This window comes from Puma concolor, chromosome B2 (assembly GCF_028749965.1).
Source record: "Puma concolor isolate L17-30 chromosome B2, mPumCon1.1.hap2, whole genome shotgun sequence".
Classification (NCBI taxonomy): domain Eukaryota; kingdom Metazoa; phylum Chordata; class Mammalia; order Carnivora; family Felidae; genus Puma; species Puma concolor.
Window position 1 is genome coordinate 34,629,349 of NC_141671.1, and position 25,984 is coordinate 34,655,332.

At 44.9% G+C, this 25,984-nt stretch overlaps 1 protein-coding gene across 1 annotated transcript; it reads right to left on the reverse strand.

Moving 5' to 3' along the window:
• Positions 1–331: 331 nt before the first annotated feature.
• Positions 332–20,978, reverse strand: TCP11 (t-complex 11). The gene is made up of 9 exons (XM_025925377.2): positions 20,508–20,978; positions 17,499–17,595; positions 11,511–11,631; positions 4,285–4,505; positions 3,180–3,316; positions 2,681–2,898; positions 2,420–2,601; positions 1,498–1,661; positions 332–763 (listed from the first exon to the last, which is right to left on the reverse strand). The coding sequence occupies exons 1-9, from the start codon at positions 20,629–20,631 to the stop codon at positions 531–533; spliced, it is 1,497 nt and encodes a 498-aa protein (XP_025781162.1). The 5' UTR covers positions 20,632–20,978; the 3' UTR covers positions 332–530.
• Between the last annotated feature and the right edge of the window lie 5,006 nt (positions 20,979–25,984).

Consider the following 25,984-nt stretch of genomic DNA (forward strand, 5'->3'; position numbering starts at 1 on the left):
TTTTCAGGGGAATTTGGTACTAGAAATGAGGTTTCTAGTAACCTATTTCAACCGCACCCAATCCTGAGCTGAATTGGACAAAAATTTCTGACTTCCAGAGAAGCCGTTATAGTCACATTTTGGATAATCCTACAGATTCTCAGAGCCCTCAGAGAAATGCTTTACCCTTAGAGAAATAATGCTAGCACCCGAGTGTCTTGGCTTCTCAGCTCTGCATGCTGAAGGGAGCCCCTGGCCAGCAGAGGAAAAGCTGGGGGTCTTTTGGCGTCTCGGCTAGTTGGGGGCCCAGAGCACAGGGCTCAGCCACAGCTGAAGCACAGGAGAGTGGAGGTTTGCTTGTGGTTCAGAAGTTTATTAATGAATGAGTTTGGGCCAGCTGGTGTTTACATGCTGAACACTACAGCCCTGGGTGTACTGGCTGCAGGAGGGGAGGAGGGCTTCCTGCTCTGATGGTCAGTGGTGATGTCACCCCAGGAGAGCGATAAGGAGCTCTCCTGGGTCCAAGGCGCCAGGGCTTTGAGCTGGTGCTATCAGAGAGACTCCACTTCTGTTTCCAGTGCCTGAGCGGGAGGGATGAGGGTTTTTAGGATCTCCGTGTAGTACGGGCCAAACACCTTCTGATTGTGGTGCGTTAGGCTGACAAACTTTTGGCCCAATTCTGCCAGCTCTGCTTCAATGACGGTAAGGCCTCCAGGGAGATCTAACAGAGATCGCTGAACACCAAGGACCAAACAGCATTTGAGAAACAAATGGATCCGCTGATCTGTGAGCAGGAGACGACAGTGAGTAGGGAAAAGGCAAACAACTTTCAGGGGGCAACATTACCCCTGCAATTCTACTCAAGCTCCGAGTTAACTGAGATTTTTACTAGTCGACCCACTCACCCAGAGATAAGGAAATTTGTTTTGTTTGGGAAGGGGGCTGCTATGTGGCTCCCAAGGACATAGCAAATATCACAAACTAGTGGGCTAGTAAATTTTAGACTATTCAAAAGATTACCTAAGCATCTATCAGTAGATCCTAGTGAGTATTTATCACGAGGATCTTAGACCAATCCTTCGGATGGCTGAGGTTAAGAACAAGGTCAAGTTCATGCCCTCCATTCCAACAGGGATAAGTCCTTGCTATGGGAAAATGTCCTCTGGCTAATTCAGCATCAATTTGTTATTGCTGGGACGTGGGGGGTAGATGTCACATGTCTTGGACTACAGTCAGGAAACGACCCAGAAGGCCAGGGATGACCTAACCAGGTTGGTTGGGCAGCATGCCATACTCAGAAGTCATGAATTCCTGGATGCAAATCTTCCTTAGAACAAGAATCAGTCTTTAAACTAAAAGGAATATATTCTCAACCCAGCATTTTGAAAAAACTAAAGCCTAAACAGTGACTCGCCCAATGGTCATGCTTTTTATTGTTAAATGGTTTAGTAACTGACTTCCAGGGATGGGATCTACCTCTCACCAGAACATTCTCACCATCCCCACAGGCATACTTACCAATGACACTGCGGACACAGTTCTCCTTCTTGGCAATGTTCTGGAGCTGTCCTATCAGAGACGCTGTGTTTTCACTGCTCAGAGCAGCAAGGCCCATGTTCTTGAGACTTTGATGGATTTCCTGAGACACCTGTTCACTCACGGTCTGCATAGCCTCCTCAGGCCTACACCATGAAGGAGAGTAAGCTGGTACCCAGCAGATGGCCCTGGCATAGGCCCAGAGCCAGGGAAGCCCCACACCAGGAGCTGGGCCCACTGGAGGGAGACCCCCAGATATCCTCCTGCCCTCACCCCAGTCCCTGGTAGCAGCAGGGCCCAGTGGGTAGGCTCAGCATCTTCACTACTATGCTCCAGATGCCAACTATTCTCTCTGATACCATGTTCTGCTTCTTAGGAAACAAGATAAACTATAAAGTCAACTCTGGACGTGAGTTTGGTATCCACTCAGAATTCTTTAGCCCTATGGAGTTTATTTATGTATGGGTATATACAATTTTAACCCTTTCTTGGACATTTTCTGTGGTCACATGTCCTACTATCACCAATTACAGTGACAGACCTGGCCTTCTGATTCCTTTTTGTCGTCTGGTGTGACTCCTGCACACAGTGGATGTTCAATCAACACTCCTGGATATACCTAAGCCCAGCTCACTGGCATCCACTCAGCGAGACAATGACTGCTTTGTAGCAAACAAGATAATGAATCATTATGTAGTAAACTATCCTCCACACTACCCTTTTTGGAAGAAAGCTTTCTTTTTCTCTGTCACAAGTCTCAAGACCATTATGGAAAGACATCAACAGTCTTTGTGGATGGTCCCAATCTTTGTGGTCTGTGGTAGAACTGTAAGCATCATTCATGACCTGTCCATGTTCTTGTACCACAATTACCATCTACCCTAAAAAAATCTGTGCAGTTCACCTGGACTTAAACTCCTCCATCATGTCTTTGGTTATATGCTTCAGCTTATCCACAAACTGGGGTGAGCCAAACAACACGCTGCCAGAGAAACTACTGGCTACCAGCAGAACTGAGGCCAGGATGGTTAGCTGGCTCAGCTGGGACTCGAGCTCCTGCAGCTGTGTTCTATCCATCAGCAGGGTCTGGGGGAGCAGGGAGAACAGGCTGTCAGGAGATGAGGCTCCTGAACACAAAACACAGCGATGCCCTCCACAGTCCTACCTCAGGGAAATCTTCATCTTCAGGGTCCCAGAGAAGGAGGTTCAGGAAACCCTGGGACAGCACCATTGTAGGGCTGAGGGGCTCAGGGCTGATGGCTGCCTCGCTCGGAGAGGAGCTGGCCACAATGGCGGAGTCAGAAGTGTCAGGGCAAGTCGGAAGTGGTGTGGTGAGGTCTGCCGCTGCTTGGGTCAGCCATTTGGTGGTGTGACTGAGGAGGCCTGTGATAGGAAGAGAGTGGGGAAGTGGGGAAATGTGTTCGGCATCCGCATCCCTAAAGCTCCAAGACTAAGGTTCTCTTCAAGATATGCTCCTGGCCAACAAATCAGAGCTTCGGTGGCAGCAGGGGTGGAGGGTGTCTGTCTCGGACAACTCTTCCTTCTCCCTCCCGCTACCTGAGGAAGAAATTTTCTGCTCCCAAGAGGCAAAATACTCTCTAACATCATAGCAGTCAGACCCAAGATCATATCTTTCCACTCCTGCCCTCGAGTTATTTACATACTTGGCTGCTTATTGAGGAGTTCCTGGAACGTAGCCCGTTCATGCTGGATGGAATGTTCCTGCAGGTGGGGTTGAAGGCTCTGGATAGTGTAGTTCACCATGTCCATTTTCATCAGGCCCAGGACCTGGAAGATCCCCCTGACATAGAAAATAAAATATACTCCGAAAAGAAATCTAGTGAGAGGGGAACCTACAGAAAGTGTCATTAAATCACTGTATTCCAGAGTTAGAAGCTCTAAAACTAACTTAGTCCCACCTCCTAAGTTTACAGAAGATAACATTGTGATGAGGGGACTCACGACCCAAGGCCCAGAGTAAGTGAATGGCGGAGTGAGGAACTGGTAAGTCTCTGGACCTTGAAGCCTCCAGGCTAGCTCTCTCTCCACATGATCATTCTGTTGTCTGTTTTAAAAGGTAGAGTCAGGGACGCCTGGGTGGCTCAGTTGGTTAAGCATCTGACTTCGGCTCAGGTAATGATCTCATGGCTTCATGGGTTCGAGCCCTTGCATCAGGCTCTGTGCTGGCAGTGCAGAGCCTGCTTGGGATTCTCTCTCTCTCTCTCTCTCTCTCTCTCTCTCCCCCCCCCCCACTTGTGCTGTCTCTATCTCTCTCAAAATAAATTTAAAAAATAATAATAAATAAAAGGTAGATTCAGCAAAGGGGAATATACCAGCATGCTAACGAATCTTTCTGGGAAATGGGATTATAGGTGATGCTATTTCTGAAGCCATTTCTAGGCCAATCACTCCTCTCTCTCTCTCTTTTTTTTTTTTTTCAACTGTCTGGGTCTTGCTTTCTTTAGCTATTATACAGGAATAACCTCCCATCCCTGTCCCCTCACACTGTGAAAGCCTGAGGAAAAGATGTTTCAACACATACTCTATATAATGTTTCATGATAGGATGTTATATGGGAGGCCCAACCAACCTAAGGCCATTTGGGACGGGGAAATAGCTAATAGGCGAGCAAAGAGAAAAGAGAGGAATTAGTCTGGTCTTCAGTAGGGAAGAGCCAGCCAAGGCAGGGGCTATAATCTAGTGTCTGACCCCACTTTCCTGGCCCAGGGACTGAGGCAGGTTTCAAGGGACGGCAGTCAAGTTTCACACCTCAGTAACCAAACAGGGTCTGTAATGTTCTCTAGTTTCTGCACTGCTTCATCTCGAACTGGCGCACACAGCAAAGTCATCGTGTCGAGAATATACTTAGAGAGATGCGGGACATCCAGATCTCCATGTTCTGCCTTCTGCTTGAGGAGCTCCATGTCCAGTGCTTCTTCAATGTCACTTCTTAGGCGGTTCTGGCGTGGTAACAGCAGTGAGAGCAAGATCTGCCCAGGAAAGAAATCAAAGGGAGTCACTTTCTGTGCAAAGCCCCGAACCTTCCCTAATGGACAACCCCTTCAGTCAAGGACGTCAGCCTGTCTTTTGGGGACCAAGAAGTGGGGTCCCTAAATTTCCTAGAGAACATTATTTATCTTTGTTGAGAGGCCGATAAGAGTTCAAGGCTTTAGGGGATCGATATAGCAACAGTGCATCGTTTTCTAGGCAGAATGAGATAAAGAGACAAGTAAAATCAAGGAGTGTGGTAAAAAGAAACACAAAGAACAACAAATATAAAATACACACATCACACAGTGATGAGGTACTCTTAATTTTAAAATGCAGACACTCCTAAAATGAACAAATCAGGAGACTATAGATGCTGGCAAGAATGTGGAGAAACAGGAACCCTCTTGCACTGTTGGTGGGAACGCAAACAGGTGCAGCCACTCTGGAAAACAGGGTGGAGGTTCCTCAAAAAAATTAAAAATAGATCTACCCTATGACCCGGCAATAGCACTGCTAGGAATTTACCCAAGGGACACAGCAGTACTGATGCATAGGGGCACTTGTACCCCAATGTGTATAGCAGCACTTTCAACAATAGCCAAATTATGGAAAGAGCCTAAATGTCCATCAACTGACGAATGGATAAAGAAGATGTGGTTTATATATACAATGGCATACTACTTGGCAATGAGAAAGAATGAAATCTGGCCTTTTGTAGCAACGTGGATGGAACTGGAGAGTGTTATGCTAAGTGAAATAAGTCATACAGAGAAAGACAGATACCATATGTTTTCACTCTTATGTGGATCCTGAGAAACTTAACAGAAGACCATGGGGGAGGGGAAGGGGGAAAAAACGTTATAGAGAAGGAAGGAGGCAAATCATAAGAGACTCTTGAAAACTGAGAATAAACTGAGGGTTGATGGGGGGTGGGAGGGAGGGGAAGGTGGGCGATGGGCATTGAGGAGGGCATCTGTTGGGATGAGCACTGGGTGTTGTATGGAAACCAATTTGACAATAAATTTCGTATTAAAATAAAAAATAAAAAGCAGACATTTTTTAGATTATTTTACTTCAAAGGGCGAGGAAGAAATAGGCCAAGGAACAGTTAAGGGGCACTGGAAATAGCCTATTAACTCCAAAATGTAAGTTCCCTGTGAAAAGAGACTCTGTTCATCCCTGTACCTCTGTAACACAGAGAACATGGTGGGGGTGAGGGTGAGGTTCAACGCATACCTGTGTAACTGAGAGGAGTACTGTGTGGTACCACGTTTCCCACCTGTTCGGACTCGTCTTAAATACAAGTCTGTCCACACTATCCAAATGGTCAGGGCACCTGGGTGGCTCAGTTGGTTGAGCGGCCGACGTTGCCTCAAGTCATGATCTCACAGTTCGTGAGTTCGAGCCCCACCTGGGGCTCTCTGCTGTCAGTGTGGAGTCTGCTTCTGATCTTCTGTCCCCCTCTCTCTGCCCCTCCCCCGCGTACACTGTCTCTTTCTCAAAAGTAAACACTAAAAAAACCCAAAAAACACGTAAATGGTAAACTATGCCAGTTACCGGCTGGAGGTTCTCAGTGCCAAGTGTACCCTCCAGGGCCTACTTTGGGAAAACAGAGCCAGGCCCTTGAAGTATTTTTACTTTGCCGGCCGGCTAGCATAATGGTAAGTCTTATTCGCAGAGGGAGCCGGAGAGATCCCGAAGGAGGAAGAGGCCTGCCTTCTTGGCTCTGGCGGGCGCCTCCACAGCATGTTCCTGTGGTACTGTGGTTTCTCTTGGTTCACATTACTTTCTGGGTCCTTTCTTCTGATTGGACCCTAACAGATACCAAACTGGTAGCACAGGTGACGTGTGAACTCAAAAGGCCACAGACCCGTTGGATCTGTGGCACAGGAAGCAACAAGGACTTTAGATGCCTCAGGAAGACGTGCAAACTACAGGATGGCAGATAATCCCCAGAAAATGTCAGCAGCCTGCCACCCCAGCAAAGTTGCTAGAGCTTCGGTGGTCTGCACATTGTCTAGCTAACCCCTCCAAGGTGAAGGACAAGTCGTGGTACCTCAAACCACCCACCATGAAAAAAGAGGCATAACACTTGCAGGCCTTTCTGCGTTTTCGAGGCAACATATACCACAAGTGAATTTGCTCCTGCAACACTCATCTAAGGTCACTCATAAGGTTTCCAATTTCAAGCGGGAACCAGAGTGAGAGTAGTCCCTACAGCAGCCAAGTCCAGGCTGTCATACAAGCTGCAGTACCATTTGGGCCACATGATCCTACAGGTTCAGTGATACTTAAAGCGTCCATGGCAGGTAAGGATGCTGTTACACAGCCTCTGGAAGGCACCAGTAAGAGCATCGCAGCACAGACCTCTAGAGTTTTAGAGCGAGTCTATGCCCTCTCTGCAAATCACTATTTGCCTTTTGAGAAACAGTTTTTGACTTGCCTCTGGGCTTTTGCAGAAGTAAACACCTCACCATAAGACACTCGGTGGCCAGGTGGCCTGTGCTTCCCAGGAAGAACCATGTGTTGTCTGACCTACCTAACCATATGATTAGGCCTGCACCACAGCAATCGATCATCAGATGAAATGGCCCATAGGAGACCAAGCATATACTGGGATAGGACAGATTTATGGAGCAAAATAATAGAACAGAGTCCAGAAATAAAACCTGAATATGCGGCCAAATGATTTTTTAAAACAATGCCAAGACCATTCACTAGGAAAAGGACAGTCTTTTCAACAAATGGTGCTGGGGAAACTGGCAAGCTACACATAAAATAATGAAGTTGGACCCTTACCTCACATCTTATAAAAACAACTCAAAATGGATCAAAGACATAAACAGAAGAGCTAAAATCCTAAAATTCTTAGAAGGAAATAAAGGGATAAATCTTCATAATCCTGGATTTGGCAAGATATGACACCAAAGGCAAAAGGAACAAGCCAGATAAATTGGACTTCACCAAAATTAAAACTTCTGTGCAAACGACATTATCAAGAAAGTGAAAAAACTACCCACAGAATGGGAGACTGTATTTGCAAAAGATTTACCTAACAAGGGGCTACTATCCAGAATATGTAAAGACCTCTTATAACAACAACAAACAACCCACCCAATTTAAAAATGGACAAAGGACTTGAATCAACATTTCTCCAAAGATGACACAGAACATGGGCAACAAGCACAGGAAAAGATGCTTAACACCACTAGCCACCAGGGAAGTACAGATCAAAACCCCAGTGAGATCCTACTTCATGTCCACCAAGACATGTCTATAATGACAAAAGAAATGAAGAGCTGGGGAAAATGTGGAAAAACTGAAACTCTCATGCCTTGCTGGTGGGAATGTAAAATGGTATAGCCACCATTGAAAGCAGTTTAGTGGTTTCTCAAACAGAGTTACCAGATGATTCAGCAAGGCCACCCCTGGGTATGTACCCAAAAGAGAAGAATATAGGTGTTCAAACAAAAACTTGTCTATGAATGTTCAAATGAGTACAACTCGCAATAGCAAAAATGTGAAAACAACACAAATGTCCATCAACAGATGAATGCATGAACAAAATGTAGTGTATCTAGACAATGGAATTTTATTTGGCCATAAAAAGGAATGAAACTTTGACACTTGCTTACAACACGGATGAACCTTGAAAATATTACGCTACAGCGAAATCTGCCACATACAAACGGACAAATATCATACGATTCTCTTTATATGAGGTACCTAGCGTAGTCAACACAGAGACAGAAAGTAAAATAGAGGATACCATACTCTGCAGGAAGGAGGTAATGAAGAGTTACTATTAATGGGTACAGTTTCTGCTTGGGAAGATAAGAACGTTCTGGAAATGGATGGGATGATGGTCGCCCAACATTGGGAATGTACGTGATGCCACTGAATTGTGACACTTAGAAATAATTAAGACAGCGGGATGCCTGGCTGGCTCAGTCCATAAAACATGCAACTCTTGATCTCAGGGTCATGAATTTAAGCCCCAGGTTGGACATGGAGCCTACTTAAAAAAAAAAAAAGAAAAAAAATTAAAATGGTAAAAATTTTGTTACATATGTTTACAATTTTAAAAATCCTTAAAAATACAAAGCGCCTAATAAGGCGCCACTCCCCAGTGAGGATCAACCAACCACCTCACCTGATGGCAGATGATTTCTCTGGACCTCTTCCACCGAGGAGAGGACAGATTCATCCTCACTGGAACAGACACATATTCTGGATATGGGTGTGAATGCTTCTATCAGCACCAACATCTGTGTACTAATAGAATGTCTTATCCACTGTCCTGCCCCATCTGATCAAGGATGCATCTTCTAGCAAAGGAAGTGCAGCACTGGGTTCATACCCACCTCCCCCTTGAATCAACAGGCCTTAACTGAAAACTGGAATGGCTTATTGACTCGATCACAGCATGAGTTGAGGGACAAAACCCTGAAAGGAAGAGGTTCTGTCTGATAAGATGCAATACAGTCTTTGAATCAAAGACCATCATATGGTATAGTTTCCCAAAGCCAGAAAACATGGTCCTAGGAATCAGGGAGTAGAGGTAGGACTGGTTTCTCTTACTATCGTACCTAATAACCTACTTGGAGAATTTTTGTTTCCCATCCTGCTAACTTTAGGCTCTGCTGATGCTCAGTTGGCATTGGTTCCAGCGATCAGAAGATGTGGCTGCACCTGGTTATTCTGAGCTCCTCAGACCACTGAACCAATAGGCTGAAAAAAGGAGTTCTTCTACTGGCTAGAGCAAATGACCTGGCTGTGGAGAGGAAACCAGGTTGGTGCTACACAATGAGGGCAAGAAGATTCTCTGAGGTTCCTCTTGGTACTTCCACACCTAATAATAAAGGTTAACAGAAAACCACAGCATACAAACAACAGTAAATTGCTTTAAGGACTCAGTCTCTTTGGCGATGAAGGTTTGGGTCACTCTAGCATGTAAAGTAACCCAACCGCTGAGGCTCTGGCTGTGGACAAGAGAAATATGGAATCAACAGTAGCAGGAAGCCATAGGTCAACAATAGCCTTGTGACCAACTACAGAAAACAAAAACTATAGATTTTCTCTTTGCCTGTTACAAGTATGGGTTTATTTGTATATGCTAACCATGTTCTTCTCTCTCCTTCCATTATCTAACAGATCGGTTACTGAAAGTTAACCTTACAATTTGGACTTTAGGTAACGGAATATTCAGAAGGACTGTGGCTGGATTTGAGGAGCAATACAGATAGCAATGGTTACAGTAACTGTTGGGAATGTGAGTCTCATTTTATGGAAAGAACGAGAACTTGTAAGACAGCTGTATCTTAATAGGTAGAAACAGAGTTCTTTTCAGAAATTGCAATGTGTGTGGAAGGGTGCATGTAGAAGCTGAGCGGCCACAGGAATGGAATGTAACATTTGTCAATTTATTGTCTCTCAGTTCCAAGTCCATCATTTTTTTCTCTGCTCTGAGAAAATGAGTAAGTCCCTTAAATATTTTTCCTAATCCGGTGGCACAATGTTAAGCCTCATCTGTAGAGGGCACTATTAGTTTTCTGCGCTGCTTAACCAATTAGCATAAATTTAGAAGCTTAAAACAGCACATACATTTCTTATCTCACAATTTCTGTGGATCAGGAGCCCAGGCACAGTTTAGCTGGGTCCTTCATCCAGAGTCTCACAAGGCTGCGGTCAAGGGGTTGTCTGGCCTACATGACCATTTGGAAGCTGCACTGGAGAGGAAGCTGTCACCAGGCTCATTCCAATTGCTGGAAGAATTCGTCTCCTTCCACCTGTAGACTTGAGGGCCCCAGCTTCTTACTGGCTGTTAGATGGATGTTGTCCTTAGATCCTAGAGGCCACCTGCATTTCCTTGCCATGAGACCCTCTCCATGGGCAGTTCACAACACACCTGTTTGCTCCTTCAAGGCTGCAAGAGACTTTCTCCAGTCTGCTAAGATGGGGTCTTTCGTAGTGAAATGCATTTCTAGGACAGACATCCCATCATCCTTGCATATTCTACTGGTTACAGGCAAGCTACAGATCTCGTCCACTCAAGGAGAGGGGATTATACAGAGGCGTGGATCACTGGGGGACACCTTAGGATGTGCCTACCACATACTAGAAAGACACTGCAAAAGGCGAGAGCTTCCCTTCCTGGTTCTGGAATCCTCACTTGGCATTATGCAGTGTGTGTGTGTGTGTGTGTGTGTGTGTGTGTGTGTGTGTGTGTGTGGCTTTGCCAGTAGCTGGCTCCCACAGCCTGAGTGGCTTCTCGGGGCTCAGTTCCTGCAGAGCAAGTGTCTACCTGTCCAGGGCCAGGCTCCTGCTGCAGCACCCAGGTCCTGCAGTGCCCAGTGGTCAGCAGCCCACAGGCTGGTAGCCTCCCCTGGCACAGCCATAGGAGCATAATATATTCTCCTTATATCTGATATCTTAGTATACTTTAGTTTTCTTTGCTTCTCACTAGTTCAAAGATCTTGTTTCTCCAATTCCATGTTATAATAATTTTTTTTTTAAGTAGGCTTCATGCCAGTGTGGAGCCCAACACGGGGCTTGAACTCACAACCCTGAGATCAAGACCTGAGTTGAGATCAAGAGTTGGATGCTTAAGCAACTGAGCCACCCAGGTGCCCCATAATAATTTTTATATTAAAACTTCCTCGTTGAGGGTGCCTGGTTGGCTCAGTCAGTTAAGCATCTGACTTCAGCTCAGGTCATGATCTTACAGTTTGTGAGTTCAAGCCCTGCTTCAGGTGAACAGAAGTCCCACTTCGGTTGAGCCCCGCTTCTCTCTCTCCCTCTCGCTCACTTGTGCCCTCTCTCTCTCTCTCAAAAAAATAAATAAGTAAATAAAAAACTCCCTTGTTGAAACTGTGTGATTTCCATCTACTGATTAGACTGATTCATGGGCGTAGTTCAGTTAGGATCTGCTAGCCACTGACATTCCAATGACCTTGGAGATGTCTAGGACATTCACATTTACAAATGGAAAGTCTGTCACTCACCTCTTTAATTTCTTTCAGAAGTTCAAGAGCACAACTGAAGTCTGGGGGAGTAGCTGACAATTGTTCTTTAAGATGGTCCCAAAAGGCATCATGCATTGTCTCCTTGACCTTGCCTTCCAAACTGTAAGAGGGTTAAATGAGCAAATTACTTTCCCTACCCAAAAACTGTTGTAAGGTCATTATCTCCTAAGCCCCAAACAAACAGCATTTGATATGACAAAAGACGATTATACTGGCAGGGAAAGGCCAGGAACTGTGTATAGACTGTAGCAAAGTTGACAAGCTGGGGCCAGACTTGGATGTCATCAAGGGCATCAGTAAAAGCTCTCAGAAGGGCTCTTCATGATTCCAAGCAGCCCTCCCCGCCCTGCAACATGAAGAATCCTGAAGACATGTCAGGCCAGCTTTAGCACTGACACTGCATCTAACCTAGATAATATGTGACTTAGTTTCCATTTATGTATACATATAGCAATGAACTAAATGATCTTTTATTTTCTTACAGTCCTAAAATGAAAAACAGGATTTTCCTTCTTTGATAATACTCGAATATACGTATTTCCAAATCAACAGATCCAAAACTGAATTTGCTATCTTTTTTTTTTTATTTTTTTTAACGTTTATTTATTTTTGAGACAGAGAGAGACAGAGCATGAATGGGGGAGGGGCAGAGAGAGAGGGAGACACAGAATCTGAGGCAGGCTCCACGTTCTAAGCTGTCAGCACAGAGCCCGATGCAGGGCTCGAACTCATGGACTGCGAGATTGTGACCTGAACCAAAGTCGGACGTTTAACCGACTGAGCCACCCAAGCGCCCCATGAATTTGCTATCTTCCCTCCAAACCTGTTCCTCCTGTATTCCCAATCTCACTGGTACTACCAGGTAGCCAGTCATGAGGGCCAGAAAGATCCATCATTTCTTCCCCTTAAAAAACAAAACAAAACAAAACAAAACAAAACAAAACAAACAAACAAAAAAAAACCAGAAGCAAAGGCAACTCCATTTAGAAAGAACAGTCTTTTCAGAATGTGGCCCTGGAACAACTGGACAGCCACATGCAAAAACAATGTGTCTAGACACAGACCTGGTACCTTCCACAAATGGGTCACAGGCCTACATGTAGAATGTAGATACCCAGAAGATAACACAGGAGAAAATCTAGGTGGATTGTGGGTTTGGCAATGACCTTTTATATTTTTTATTTTTGTTTTTATTTTTTTAATGTTTACTTTTTTGAGAGAGCGAGAGAGACAGAGCACAAGTAGGGGAAGGGCAGAGAGAGAGGGAAACACAGAATCTGAAGCAGGCTCTAGACTCCAAGCTGTCAGCACAGAGCCCGGCGAGGGGCTCGAGCTTGTGAACTGCAAGATCATGACCTGAGCCAGAGTAAAATGCTTAACCAACTGAGCCACCCAGGCACCCCTGGCAACAACCTTTTAGATAAAACACCAAAAGCAAGATCCACGAAAGAAAAAAATTGGCAAGTTGGAAAACTTGTGCTCTGTGAGATACGCTGTTAAGGGAATGAAAACCCAAAGCACAATCTTTGCAAAACACGTATCTGACAAAGAACTAGTATCCAAAATAGACAAAGAACTCTTAAAACCCAACAAGAAGAGAACAACCCAGTTTTAAGACAGGGAAAGATCTGAAGAGACACTCAAGTCTGTTCACCAAAGTTGTCATGCAGATGGCAAATGAGCATATGAAAGATGAGCATACTCAACATCATTTCATCAGGGAACTGCAAATTAAACAATGACGTAACAATACACATCGATGAGAATGCCCCAAATCCCAAATGCTGACACCACCAAATGCCGGTGAGGATGTTAAGCAACTCTAAGAACTCTCATGCATTCCTGGTGCAAAATGGTACAGCCACTCTAAAAGATGGTTTGGCAGTTTCCTACAAAATTAAACATACTCTTGTAACTGTGCTCTTCCATATTTAAGCAAATGAGTTGAAAACTTACGTCCACACAAACACTTGCACAGGGAGGTTTACAGCAGCTTGATTTGTAATTGCCAAAACCTGGAAGCAACCAAGACGTTCTTTTGTAGCTGAGTGGACAGACAGACTGTGGTACAACTGGACAACGGGATTTTATTCAGCATTACAGAGAAATAAGCTACCAAGCCCCAAAAAGACACGGGAGAATCCTACATTTTTTTTTTTAACATTTATTCATTTTTGAGGGAAAGAGACAGAGCGTGAGCGGGGGAGGGGCAGAGAGCGAGGGAAACACAGAATCTGAAGCAGGCTTCAGGCTCTGAGCTGTCCGCACAGAGCCCGACGCAGGGCTCGAACCCACAAACTGTTGAGATCACGACCTGAGCCAAAGCCAGACGCTCAACTGACTGAGCCACCCAGGTGCCCTGACATGGAAGAATCTTAAATGCATATTACATAATGAAAGAAGCCAATCTGAAAAGGCTACATATTGTATGATTCCAATTATAGGACATTCTGGAAACCAACAGAGACAGTAAGAGGAGCAGTGGTTGCCAAGGATTCGTGGAGCAGGGACTAAAGGGCGAACAAGTAGAGCACAGGGGATTTTTAGGTCAGTGAAATCACTCTGTATGATACAAAAATGGTGAACTCATGACATTACACACTTTTCAAAACCCATAGAATATATAATACAAAAAATGAACCCTAATGTAAACTATGGACTTGAGTTAATAACAACGTATTAATACTAGATCACCGATTGTCACAAGTGACCTATTACAAGATATGAACAATGGGGCAGAAGAGGGGCTGTGTGGGAACTTTGTACCTTCCAATCATTTTTCTGCAAAACAAAACTACTTTAACAAAATGTGTTGGGGCACCTGGGTGGCTCAGTTGGTTAAGCATCCAACTTCAGCTCAGGTCATGATATGGTTCTTGAGTTCAAGCCCCACATTGGGCTCTGCACTGACAGCTCAGAGCCTGGAGCCTGCTTCGGATTCTGTGTCTCCCTCTCTGTCCCTTCCCCACTCATACTCTCCCCCTCTCTATCAAAAATAAATAGACATTAAATAATTTTAATGTTTATTAATTTAAAAAAAGAATGACAGGAATTAATTTTCCTCTGAAAGTTTATTTAAATGATGTCTCTAAATCTACAGAGTTAGACTCATAAGAAAAGGAACCATTTGAAAAGTCTGAGGCTGTACCTAGTCATTGCCAAGTAACTATTGGTTTTCTTGAATTAAACATCCCCCCCCCAGAAAAATACAGTAGTCATGCATGCTTCTTGTAAAACAAAAATTCAGCAATACAAAGATGAAAAAGAACAAAAAGTCAAAGTTCCTCTCCCAACACACCATTCCCAATCATCAGAGGTAACCAACTATAATCTGTCCAATGGTCTAAGGTGCATTAGAATTGTTCTCAACTCTTTTCTCCTCATCCTACTTAACCAATCCATCTCCAAGTTCCCTAAACTGTGCATCTTAAATGTGTCTGAAATCCATCCCTTGCTCCCAGCACCTCTCACCCAGACGACTGCAGTAGCCTATTCACTGGTCCCCCTGCCTTCAGTCTTGTCCCCTGTTAATCTGTTCTCCACCAATTCATTCTAAAATCAAGGACTTCTTGGGGCGCCTGGGTGGCCCAGTCAGTTAAGCGTCAGACTCTTGATTTCAGTTCAGGTCATGATCTCACAGTCGTCAGATGGAGCCCACGCTGGGCTCTGCTCTGGGCAAGGAGCTTGCTTAAGATTCTCTCTCTCTCACTCTGCCCCTTCCCAATATGCATGTATGCACTCTCTCTCAAAAATAAAATAAAATAAAATAAAATAAAATACTCCTAAAATTCAGTCCTGATCACGATGCCATCCTCATTTAAAGTCCTCTAGGGGCTTCCCCTCATCAGCAACATAAACCACTACCTGGACCCATCTGGATATTGCTCTGTCTCCTTTCTCCTTTTCCACTTTATCTCCTCTTATCTCATAGTATGTTGTGCTCAACCACACCAAGGTACTTGTAAAGAACATACTATATTCTTGCCTCTGACATAGTTTCCTCGGCCAGGAGCATTCTTTCACACCTAGACCATCTGGAAAGTATCTATTCCACTTCTAAGACTCAGCTCAAATCTTCATAAGCAACTCAAGTCTTCCTCTGTGGGCCAATCTTCTCTGACCCTCCTTAAGCAACCGAGGACTCTCATGAAACTCTATATACACAACTATGAGTGAATTTACCAGTCTTTACTGTTACTCAACTGTTGCTCCTACAAAAGCCTCCTAACAGCAATGACAGTACCTTATTTATCGATAATGAGATCTCTATCTCCAGCACTCCCCATTTTTGCCTACCACATAAGGACTCAATATAACACCTATTGAATGAATGCCCAAACATGGGATTTCCCTTCGGAATGTGCATTTGTCACGAACACCATCCTATGCACAAGGGAAGCCAATTGCCAATAATGAGTGACCTCTAACTGTTATTTCAACCTTTCTCCTGATATGAATTTGGTGTTACCTTACATGAAAACTCAGCTCTGAATCATAGTATTTCCTGTTTCATTTCTCCCTCTGGCATCGCTTCTATCCACCCTCCCCCCAACTGTCTCACTACTGCCCCTTTGGCAGACCTTCACTCCCAGTTTCATTCTTTTCTCCTCCCCTTCAAGCAACAGACACATCTAAGCAGTGAGAGAGATGCTAGGAAATGTGGATTTTGGTGAAAACCGGTTCCCATAGAAGCTGTGCTTGGCATGGACCCCCACTGGTACCAGGCAAGGGCAAACCAGAGCACAGAGAGGAGGGAGGGGAACAGCCTGTGACAGAGAATGGCCCTTTAGTCACAGATTCCCTGAAGCTGCCACATAACAAAACCAGTTAAGGAAGCTGACTAATCACAGCTGCCCTCACATATCCATTGGTGGGAAATTAGAACTGTTTTAAAATCTGACTCCGACTTTACCCATTCAACTGCCAATAAACCAGCAGAGCCACTTAATTCACACTTACCAGATGGTTCTTATTTATTACACTGCCAATATAACTAACAATCAAAGTGAAGCTTGGTGGAGGTGGGGGAGCATTATTTATCAACAGAGTTCTGATCCCAATTCCTAAAATAAACTGATTTATGAGCCGGCCAAAAAGACAATTGAAAATGCCACTATGAGAAAACTAGTATTTTATCTGTGCCTGTTTAATCTGCAGTCACTTAAGAGAGTAATTGAAAGGAGCTATAAGGTAGGCAGCCGGGAGGATGACCCCAAAGATGTAGGATTCCTGCATTCACACTGGTGTCATCTCATGTCTGGAGGGTGGGCTGGGCTCAGCACCCACCTTCTAGCAAACAGAACGCAGCAGAGGCAACAGGAGGCACTTCTGAGATGAGGCAACAAAAGACCGTGGGTTCTGTCGTGGGCACCATCTCTCACACCCTTATTCTCTCACTCAGAGGGAAGCCAGCTGCCACGTGGCAAGAAACTGAGGGGGGCTCTGGCCAGCAGTCAACACACTGACCGCAACGTCATGAGAGGGAGACCTTGAGCCTGAGGCCCATGGTTAAACCACGCCCATATTTCTGACCCACGCAAACTGTGAGATCACGAACATGGTTTTAGCTAACAAGCTTTGGGATCATTTGATGGCCACAATAGCCAGCCTACAGCACAGCCAGCAGCACAGGCTGCTTCCTCCACACCCATCAAAGAAGATCTGAAATCCACTCTATTGATATTTTATTATTAGTGGGGGGTCCCAAAATCAACATTCCAATAGTAATTACTTTGGTTGATTCACTAAATAACATTTGCTTCTTGACTCTCTAATACTAATAATTACTCTTCTGTTTAAATTGTTGAGACCTCTTAAGGTTTATATTCAGACACTGTATTTTCTCCAGTTTTATTGAGAAAGCACTGACTGTATTATTAAATAAAAATGCTTCAAGTCTGGTCAGAAGCCATTAGTGCTAAAACCTATGGCAGGATGAATAAAATGGGAAAATCAGAAAATCAGTACCTGCTTGGAGGTAAAACCTTTTCTTCCATGTGGAAATCACGATTCATTCCAGTATTGTTGTTCAGCTTAGAAACGTTGTCAACTGTGTCTATTGGACCTGTGATACAAAGAATTTATGGTGTACATCTGAAACCCACGTTTCATGCATCAACTCTACCTCAATTAAAAAAAAAAAAACTTATGGTGGACACAAGCCTAAATTTCTATTTTATTCAGAGATTCACTCTGGGTAGGCCCCAAATTTAGATTCATCAACTTGATCTTACACAAACTTCATTCAACCATTCTAGTCATTTCTGTTTCCTAAACTCCAGGCCCTGTGCCTGTAGTCGGGCATGTTGTAGCCAACTGTCCTAGGCTTCAGTGCCTCGCGGAATAGTCCAGCGTGGGGGTAAGGGAGGACAAAGAAGCTACTTTACAAATAACAAACAAGCCAAATGATTATGAAAGCAGCAAAGAAACAATGATTTGTGATTTGCAAAAATAAACATTTATCTAAGGGGACTGAGTCTACTCTCCTCTTCCAGCCTCTGATGAGAGTTAACATCTCCATATAGATGGTACTGAGTTGCAACAATGTCATTTGGTCTCATAAAGCAGTAGCTCCCAGATGTTAGGATTGCACAGACTAATCACATTTCCAAAAAAGACTTTTGAGCAGCGGACAACTTTTGTTTTGCCAAGTATGGACAGTGAGACCAGCAACTAAGCAAATAAAAAATCCACTCTACCACCACCAAGCCATCATTTCATAACAGAATAACCTCTAAAACAAAAACAAAAACAAAAACAACAAACGAACAAAAAAACCCAAAAAACATAAGAACAAAAAACCAGAATGGGAATATTGTCAGAATAGTCCTTTACACTGAATCAATTTAGCTTTAGGAAAAAACTCATTACAACATCTTTATTTTCTTTCACTAAATATTGCTAGGAATTTTGTCACGAACCAGCACTAGCTGTTGGGAACCACTGCTCTAAAGTCTTAGCACAGACCCAGCTGACAACATTCTCTACATAACAGGCATGAGAGTTATAATGATCACTTGTATGTGAAACGAAGCTGCACACAGCTAAGTCGTATTTTCCCATTCTCTTTCACCATCACTTCATAATTTGTTTCCAGCAAAGTCTCGGATTCCAAGATGTGGAGCAGATATAAATGAACTAAGATTGGCCGTGAGTTAGCTGATCTTTGTTGAAGCTGGGTGATGAGTAAATATGGTTCATGATACTAGTCACTATACTTTTGTAAATGATCCAGTTTTCCATAAGGAAGAAGATTCAAAATGTAAAAAGGAGGGGCGCCTGGTTGGCTCAGTGGGTAGAGCACACGACTCTTGATCTCAGGGCCAGGAGTCTATTGAAAAAAAAAAACAAAAGGAAAAAAGGAAAGATAGTTATTGTAGAAAAAGGGTTACATAAGATGCCTTTATTCTTAGGAAATACATGATGAAGTTTTTAGAGGTAGTCATTATTCCAATTCTCAGCAAGAAAGGAAAAAAATACATACATATATATGAGAAAGAGAGAGCAATGTGGCAGAATGTATATATAGAGAGCAATGTGGCAGAATGTGTGTGTGTATATATATATACATATTCAGCAAAAAAGAAAAAAATACATAAATACATATGAGAGAGAGAGAGAGAGCAATGTGGCAGAATGTTGACAATGTGGACATTGACTGCGCTTTCTGTTTACTTTTCAACAAAGTTGAAATATCTCAAAATTCAAAATTAAATAAAAAATTTATGGGTAAAAAGGTGATCGCAAATTTACCAAAAAGCCACTGAGCCCTTGCTTAGGTAAACGTAAAGATGAAGTGAACTTTACATGCAGGGTTGGAAGTTCCCTTTATTTCTGCAGCCCCTCTGAAGTCCTTAGGGTCAGCCAAAATGGCAAAACACAGTCAAATATGTAAATGACCATCCCCTAATTCACTAATGCGAAATGAGAAGAGAACATCTTCAAAGGGAGAGTGAACTACAGCAGCTTACTGAAGGACTGAAAGATCACACAGAGAAACACTTTCCAACTACAAGTCAAAGTTCATAACATACTTTGACAAGACTGTTCTGTTGCTCACGACTTTGGTGGCGCTGTGCAACTCCAACAGCTGTAAAACTCAGGAAAGGGGCGGGCCGAGAGAGAAATGAGAGGTAAAATCAACTAATGCAGATTTTTAAAATCCAGCCACCTGAAAAACTTGTTTACACTGTATTTACAAAATACTGGCTTCCACCCCCATATCAGATTCATAGCTAAATAAATTCCACCGCACCCAATTTGCCACTTTGGGCCCATTCTGTTAGCCAGCAGCGCCCCCGTGTGGCTATAGGAGAAACAAGTGTAATTCAACTTAGTAGCAGGGCGTTCAACTAATTTTTCCCTTTTCAATCTTCAAGAATTTAACTCAGGTTAAACTCTTGCATGTGGACAGGTCTTCGGATTGATGCCTATTTAAATTCTCTAGAGATTATCATAAGAGAAATACAGGATGCATCCTAGTGAGGCTGGACCTACCGAAGTGTGGGAGAGCCCTTGTGACCCAATAGGAACATAAGAGTACATCTATAGTACAGAGCTCAAGCACAGGAGCCCAAAGCAGTAGTAACCTCTTGAGTCAACGAAGCGCCAAAAGAACACAATTCCCATCCGGGATCACTTGGGTCCTTTAAAGCTACTCCAAGGGTCCGCCATTTTCCACTTACAAATTCAAACTACAACGACAACGGCTGTGAACGAACGCGGCGTCAAATCTTGTCAGATTCAAGTAATCACACCTGGCTCACTTCTTTTTCCTGGAACAACAACTCTTTGAAGACCTTTGGGTCATAGGGGGCCTAGGGCCAGTGGGCAGAGACTGGGTGGTGGGAGGCCAGGCGAAGGGGGCCCAAAGCAAGAGGGACGGGAGGACGACAGGAGGATCGTGGGCCCTTCCTCCCCGCCGGCCCCACACTGGGCGCCGGCCGAGCGGCGAAAGGCCGGCGGGGCGGGACCTACAGGGAGGGTGGTCCTTGGGGCCGATCTCGTTTTCCCCGGTCGGTGCTGAGGCTTCGAGCTTGCAGGACCCGCACTCTGCATCGCCTGGGTCCTTCAGAGGCACTTTCTCCTCGACGTCCGGCATGTTGCGGATGGAATCTGGACTGGGAGAAATGACGCGCCGTTGGCGTCGGGGAAGGGGACTCTCCAACTGCCGACCAGGGAGCTGAAGCCTGGCCCGTCGCGCCCGACCCGGACAGACCAAAAGAGTAGGGTGGGCACCTTCGGGGCCTCTCGGGGGACAGACGGGACAAAGGAGCCTAGAAGAGCGGTGCGGGGAGCCAGAAGTCGGGCTCTGGACGCGCAACGAGGAGGCGGCAGGCCGAGATGCGGGCGGCCCTCCTCGTCCGGGTCGCCCGCCGCAGGCCCTCTCAGGCTCCGGCAGCAGGGGGAGCTCTCGGCGACCCGGCTCCCGTCGCTCACCTCCTCCCCGGCAACCCGCCGTCTAGTCTAGGGTCAGGGCTGCGGCCGCGCAGCCTCAGGGCCCGGGCTGTACCACTGCGGCGGGGGGGCGGGCAGCTGGGAGGGGCAGGACGGAGACGCGGAAGCGACTGGTCGAACCCCTCGCGCACCCCCGCCCGCCACGCCGGGGGCGCTCGGTGGGAGAGTCGGGGATTTGAGAACAAAGCGCTTCCCGTCTCCTGGGGCAACGGGCGGGATCACGTGCCCACCCCGCAGTCGCCCGCCCGCCTCCCGCCTTGCTGGGGCCGAGGCGGTCAGGCTCGTGCTGGGTCGTCGTGGGCACGAAGCCCATCAGACCCTGCGTGGTCGCTGGGGCTGGTCTCTGCCTGGCATCTCTGGCTCCCTACGAAAAAGATCACCTGGAACTGCTTAGGGAGGGAGGGGCACTGTGCTTTGTTTCTCTTCTGCCTGCTCTCATAGCCCGAGAAACAGAACCACACCCAGGAGGGCGGTTTCTTTTTGAGAGAGCAAGGCCATGCTACCATTCTACAGGTGTGGAAACCGAGACTCCCGGCCAGGTCTATTGAGGTCCAGGTCCGTGGAGGCATGGGAGCTGGGCAGCAGTGTAGGCTCTTCCACTGAATTCTTGGCCTGGGCTCATCCTGGACCTGGAGGGCTGGCCCTCGCTCCTGGCTCCAAGTCCGTTGGTTACGGGTCTGCCCTGTTGCCCCTGGAGTGATGTGAGGACCTGGAACGACCACCCTCCCCTCCAATCCCTGCACTTTGAGGGGAAAAAATGAAAAGAAAGCATCCACTCCGTACACCCCTACCCCTCTTTATTAAATGACTTTGTTTCTTACAACAAAAGCTTGATTTAAAGTAATAAAACATAAGATGAAAGTATTGCCTGTAAGAAATCAAGGTATTATAACCCTTGCTTTGTTAGTGTGGAATGTGGATTTTTCTTGCACAATTCATGCATTTTGAAGGGGAAAATTATGAAAAGGCCCAAGAACAGTTCTCTCTCTCGTTCTTATCTCTACACCTAAATAGGGCTTGAACTCATAACCCCTGAGATCAAGAGTTGCATGCTCTACTGACTGAGCCAGCCAGGTGCCCCTGAAAACATTTCTGGTTAAGAAAGCCCACTCTTCTCTGAGGCCAAGGCAGATATGAAGGGAATGGCCTAGTAAAGTTACTGTTTAGCTGAGGAGTTCTTAAACCAGTACATGCTAAATCTGCCCATTACCCCCTCCTCAACCTTTCCTGGCATTTCCCTCAGAGATGTCAAATATGAAACAGGTTGGCCTTCACTCCAAACTCAGAAGGGAGAGGAATTGTCCAACTTCAGTAAAGAGTTCAATGAAAATATGGTTCTTCATTAGTACATAAGGAAATATTTAGGTTGGGTCTCTTAAAAAAAAAGAGAAAAATCCAGATTTCTTTTTGGGCATTTTTATTTCTGGGAGAAAGTTTCCAGAATGACACCAGTTCATTTGCCCACAAAAATGGCATTGCCATAAAACTTTCCCTGCTGATGCCTGAAATTACCTCCGGCAGTTCATGCATATATATTACACAGCCTCTTTAAATGTCTTCTTAATACCCAAATTCTCTGGACGGGGCAGTAGGAAGAAACAGCAGAGTGGCAGCACCTGGGGGTGGGGGTGGGGACTGAAGCCAGAAAAGGAGTAAAGGATGGGGGTAGGAGAGAAAGAATTAGTTTTCCCAGGGTCAGCCTGGGGACAGCATTTCATGATCTTTATCACTAATAGTTATCAGAACCAACTAGGCAAGTTAAAAGTTGAGGGGAATAGAAAGATGATGTGAGAGATATACCCACCTTCCCTTTGGGGTCTTAGTTAATAATAACTGATTTGTGTTTAATGATTTGCAGAATGCTTTTACATTGCAAATCCATATGCTCTGTACACAATCCTACCTGTTCGGTAGGCAAGGTGGGTGTTATTTTGCACCATTTAATAGATGAGCAAACTGGGAATCAGAGAGAGTTCAGGTAGTAACCAAAAGTCATATGGCAAGTAAGGGCTTGACTGTCAATCACATACTTTTTCTTAATTCGCCTTACCTCTCTGATTCTAGCTGAGAAGCCGTATAAACAAGAAAATATAACTAACATAAAATGGTATGGTAAGTATCCGAGCTGGGGGTACAGACAAGTGATCCTGGAGGTCAGAGAAAGGGTGAGAGATTTTCCAGATGTTTGGATCAGTTCAGACTCAGCCTTCAGCCATGATACCAAGCAAGATTGTATAACTGATTTGGTCTTTGTTCAACCTGGTTCCCTCTCAACCTCAGGACCCTCTTTAAACTCTCCTGATGGGTGTAACTGGATTTTCCACATTTGTCCACTATTTATCAGGAATGCCCTTCTCAAGTGACTTAGCACCTTTACTCTATTAAAGTGTACATATTTCAAAAGATGCATGAGGCAAGCAACTCAAGGACAGAAGTAAAAGCCCCATTTCCTCTCACATTGCAGTGCACATGTGACCACCCCCCAGGTTCCCTTTTTATATTAAGCTATCATATAACTTTTATTTTCTATTTACAATATTTCCCTATTTGTCTTAATACTAGAGTCACTTTTCTCTCCTCAAATCTTGGAGTAGAATTCTTGTTCCAGAAGGAAAGGCTTCCTATACATCCTGGCACACCTCTATATACCCCTGTGGGTTCATACACCCCAGACTGAGAAGCAATTTAAGGAATCTCGGGCCTGCAGCTAGAATGTTCCTGCTTCTCAACCACTTCCCCCATATGTGAGCTTTAACCCAAGCCCAACACCATGATCTGTTTTCATTTGCTAAATACTACTCTGGGTGTGTCACCACACAAAAGCAATTATACAGAAAGTTGGTCCTACCCACAAAGACATTCTGAAAGAGGGGTTGACAAAGACGAAAACGTAAGAGAAATACTCCTGGATGACTGTAAGAGGGACAGAACCACAGAATTTAAGAGGAATCCTGAATATGGATCTGCTAGCTTTGTAAGACAAAACAAAATAACAGAAATGAAAAACACCTCATTTTACAAAGCAACTTGGGCTCAGTGAGGTTAAATGACTTGGCTAAGGTCACCACCAGTTTATGGAAAATTCAGGACTAGAACTCATATCACAGCGTTTATAATATATAGTGCTAAGCAAGAGTAAAAATTAATACTGTAAATAAATATTTGCATTTCCTAAAGAAAAATGTAAATGACAGGCCATGGAATGGAAAAAGTAAGAGATGGAATTAAATAGAGGCCAAGACTGCAAGTACAGTAGACTATACTGGAAGATAAACAGTCAACTAAAGTGGTAGGGACGCCTAAATACAGGGTGGGACATTTAAATGAAACCATTTGGAGTCATGTAAACCGGGGCTGACTTCATTATAGCCTCCCTTATGGTACAGAACCACATGTCAAAACTATTTGCTTTAGTCTCTTGATAAACGTGTTTTCCTCATAGAGCCCAAGAGGAGGGTGAGAAAGGTTTAGGTAATCTGGGGGCAATCTGGACATAGCCCTTTGAAGCTCAAAGTGAAGTGTGATAGATGAAGAAACCATTACAAGTCTTTTAAGGAAAGCAGGCTCGAAGAGAGGATAAAGAAGATTCTGGCAGCTGCATTAAACATCCTACCTCTTTAGCCACATCTCACTCTATCAGCAATATTCAAGAGGCCCTTGGTCCTTCCTGCCTCAGGGTCTTTGCACATGCTGTCCCTTCCATCTGCTATCCTTCCCCTTCCCCTATCCCCCTCATACTTCACTCACTCCCTCATTCTTCAGGTCTAGATTGTCAGGTCTAACTTCTTCAGAGAAACTTCTATGAACCTGATTAGCTTCTCTCATACATTTTCTTCATAGCCTTTACCACAGTATATAATTATATGTTTGTTAGCAAAATTAACTTCACCAAATGTCTAACTCCACCATGAGACCATAAGCTTCCTGAGAGCAGGGACTGCATGCACTTCATTTACCACCGTGCCTGGAACGTAGTAGATGCAGAATGAGCCCCTGCTCCCCCTGGTCCTCCCCCCCCCCCCCCCCCCACCGCCCCACACACACTCAAGAAGTCAGGCACACTGTGTCTGTGTCTGGACCCAGTTTCAGTTACCAGTGTCCATCCTTCTCTTTTTTTGTCTCAGAGACATGTTTCCTCTCTTTCCATCTCTTCCCTGTCCTGTGAGTCTTTTAAATCTTCAAAGACAACATCTGAGAGAAGAGGAATGTTTAGCGTCCTGTGATGGGGAGGTCCCCCCTGAACCGGATGGTGGCAGTAGAGGGCAGTGGCACCCTGGGAGTAACTTCCAGAAACAGGCTCCTGATGAGAGTCTCTCTCTCTTTCTCTCTCTCTCTCTCTCTCTCTCTCTCTGCAGAGCAAGCCAGGGTCAGCAGCAGCCCAAAGCCACAAAAACTGACTTTAAAAGTCCTCCTAAGAGCTGCATCTTTCGACTCCCCAAAACAATCACGCCTTGTGCCCCAGGACACGGCGCGAGTTCCACACTTAAAGCAGTTTCCACAGAACCGCATTCAGTTGGTTTTAAACTCTGGGGAAAGCTGGCAGCCTCTTTGTGGGTTTTTAAAAAAAAACTAGTTAGAGGGACAATTAAACCTTTATGGGCCCCAGAATGTACCTATGCAGACATAAATAAGGATCATTCTTCATCACCAGAGAGAATCCACTTTTTGGCAATAGATATATTTTTCTACCATCGCAGGACAGAGTTGAACTCACACCTGAGAGCCTTTATGATGAGGGCAGGTGATGGGGGGTCAGCATGAGCAGCGGTACAACTTTGACCATAAGTTCTCAAAATGGACACATTGCAGGCCTTGGGCTTAGCTGGTCTTAAATAAATCACAAACTCCCAAAGCCTCCCCAGAAAGCCGCCTGGATTTTAGGCCAAGAAAACTTGCTCTGCTGGTGCCCCCCACCCCCCCACCCTTGTGTTACTCTGGGCCAAAATGGTCCATTTGTCAAAGAGTCCTGACTCCTTTATTCCCACTCTTACAACACA

What these genes read in the sequence shown, in the direction of transcription:
- TCP11 (XM_025925377.2), bottom strand. Translation starts at nt 20,631, where the DNA reads ATGCCGGACGTCGAGGAGAAAGTGCCTCTGAAGGACCCAGGCGATGCA. An exon ending in TTCTGAAAGAAATTAAAGAG is followed by an intron (nt 4,506 to 11,510) that starts GTGAGTGACAGA and finishes TTTCCTGGGCAG; the next exon opens with ATCTTGCTCTCACTGCTGTT. An exon ending in AAGATGAAGATTTCCCTGAG is followed by an intron (nt 2,602 to 2,680) that starts GTAGGACTGTGG and finishes CTGCTCCCCCAG; the next exon opens with ACCCTGCTGATGGATAGAAC.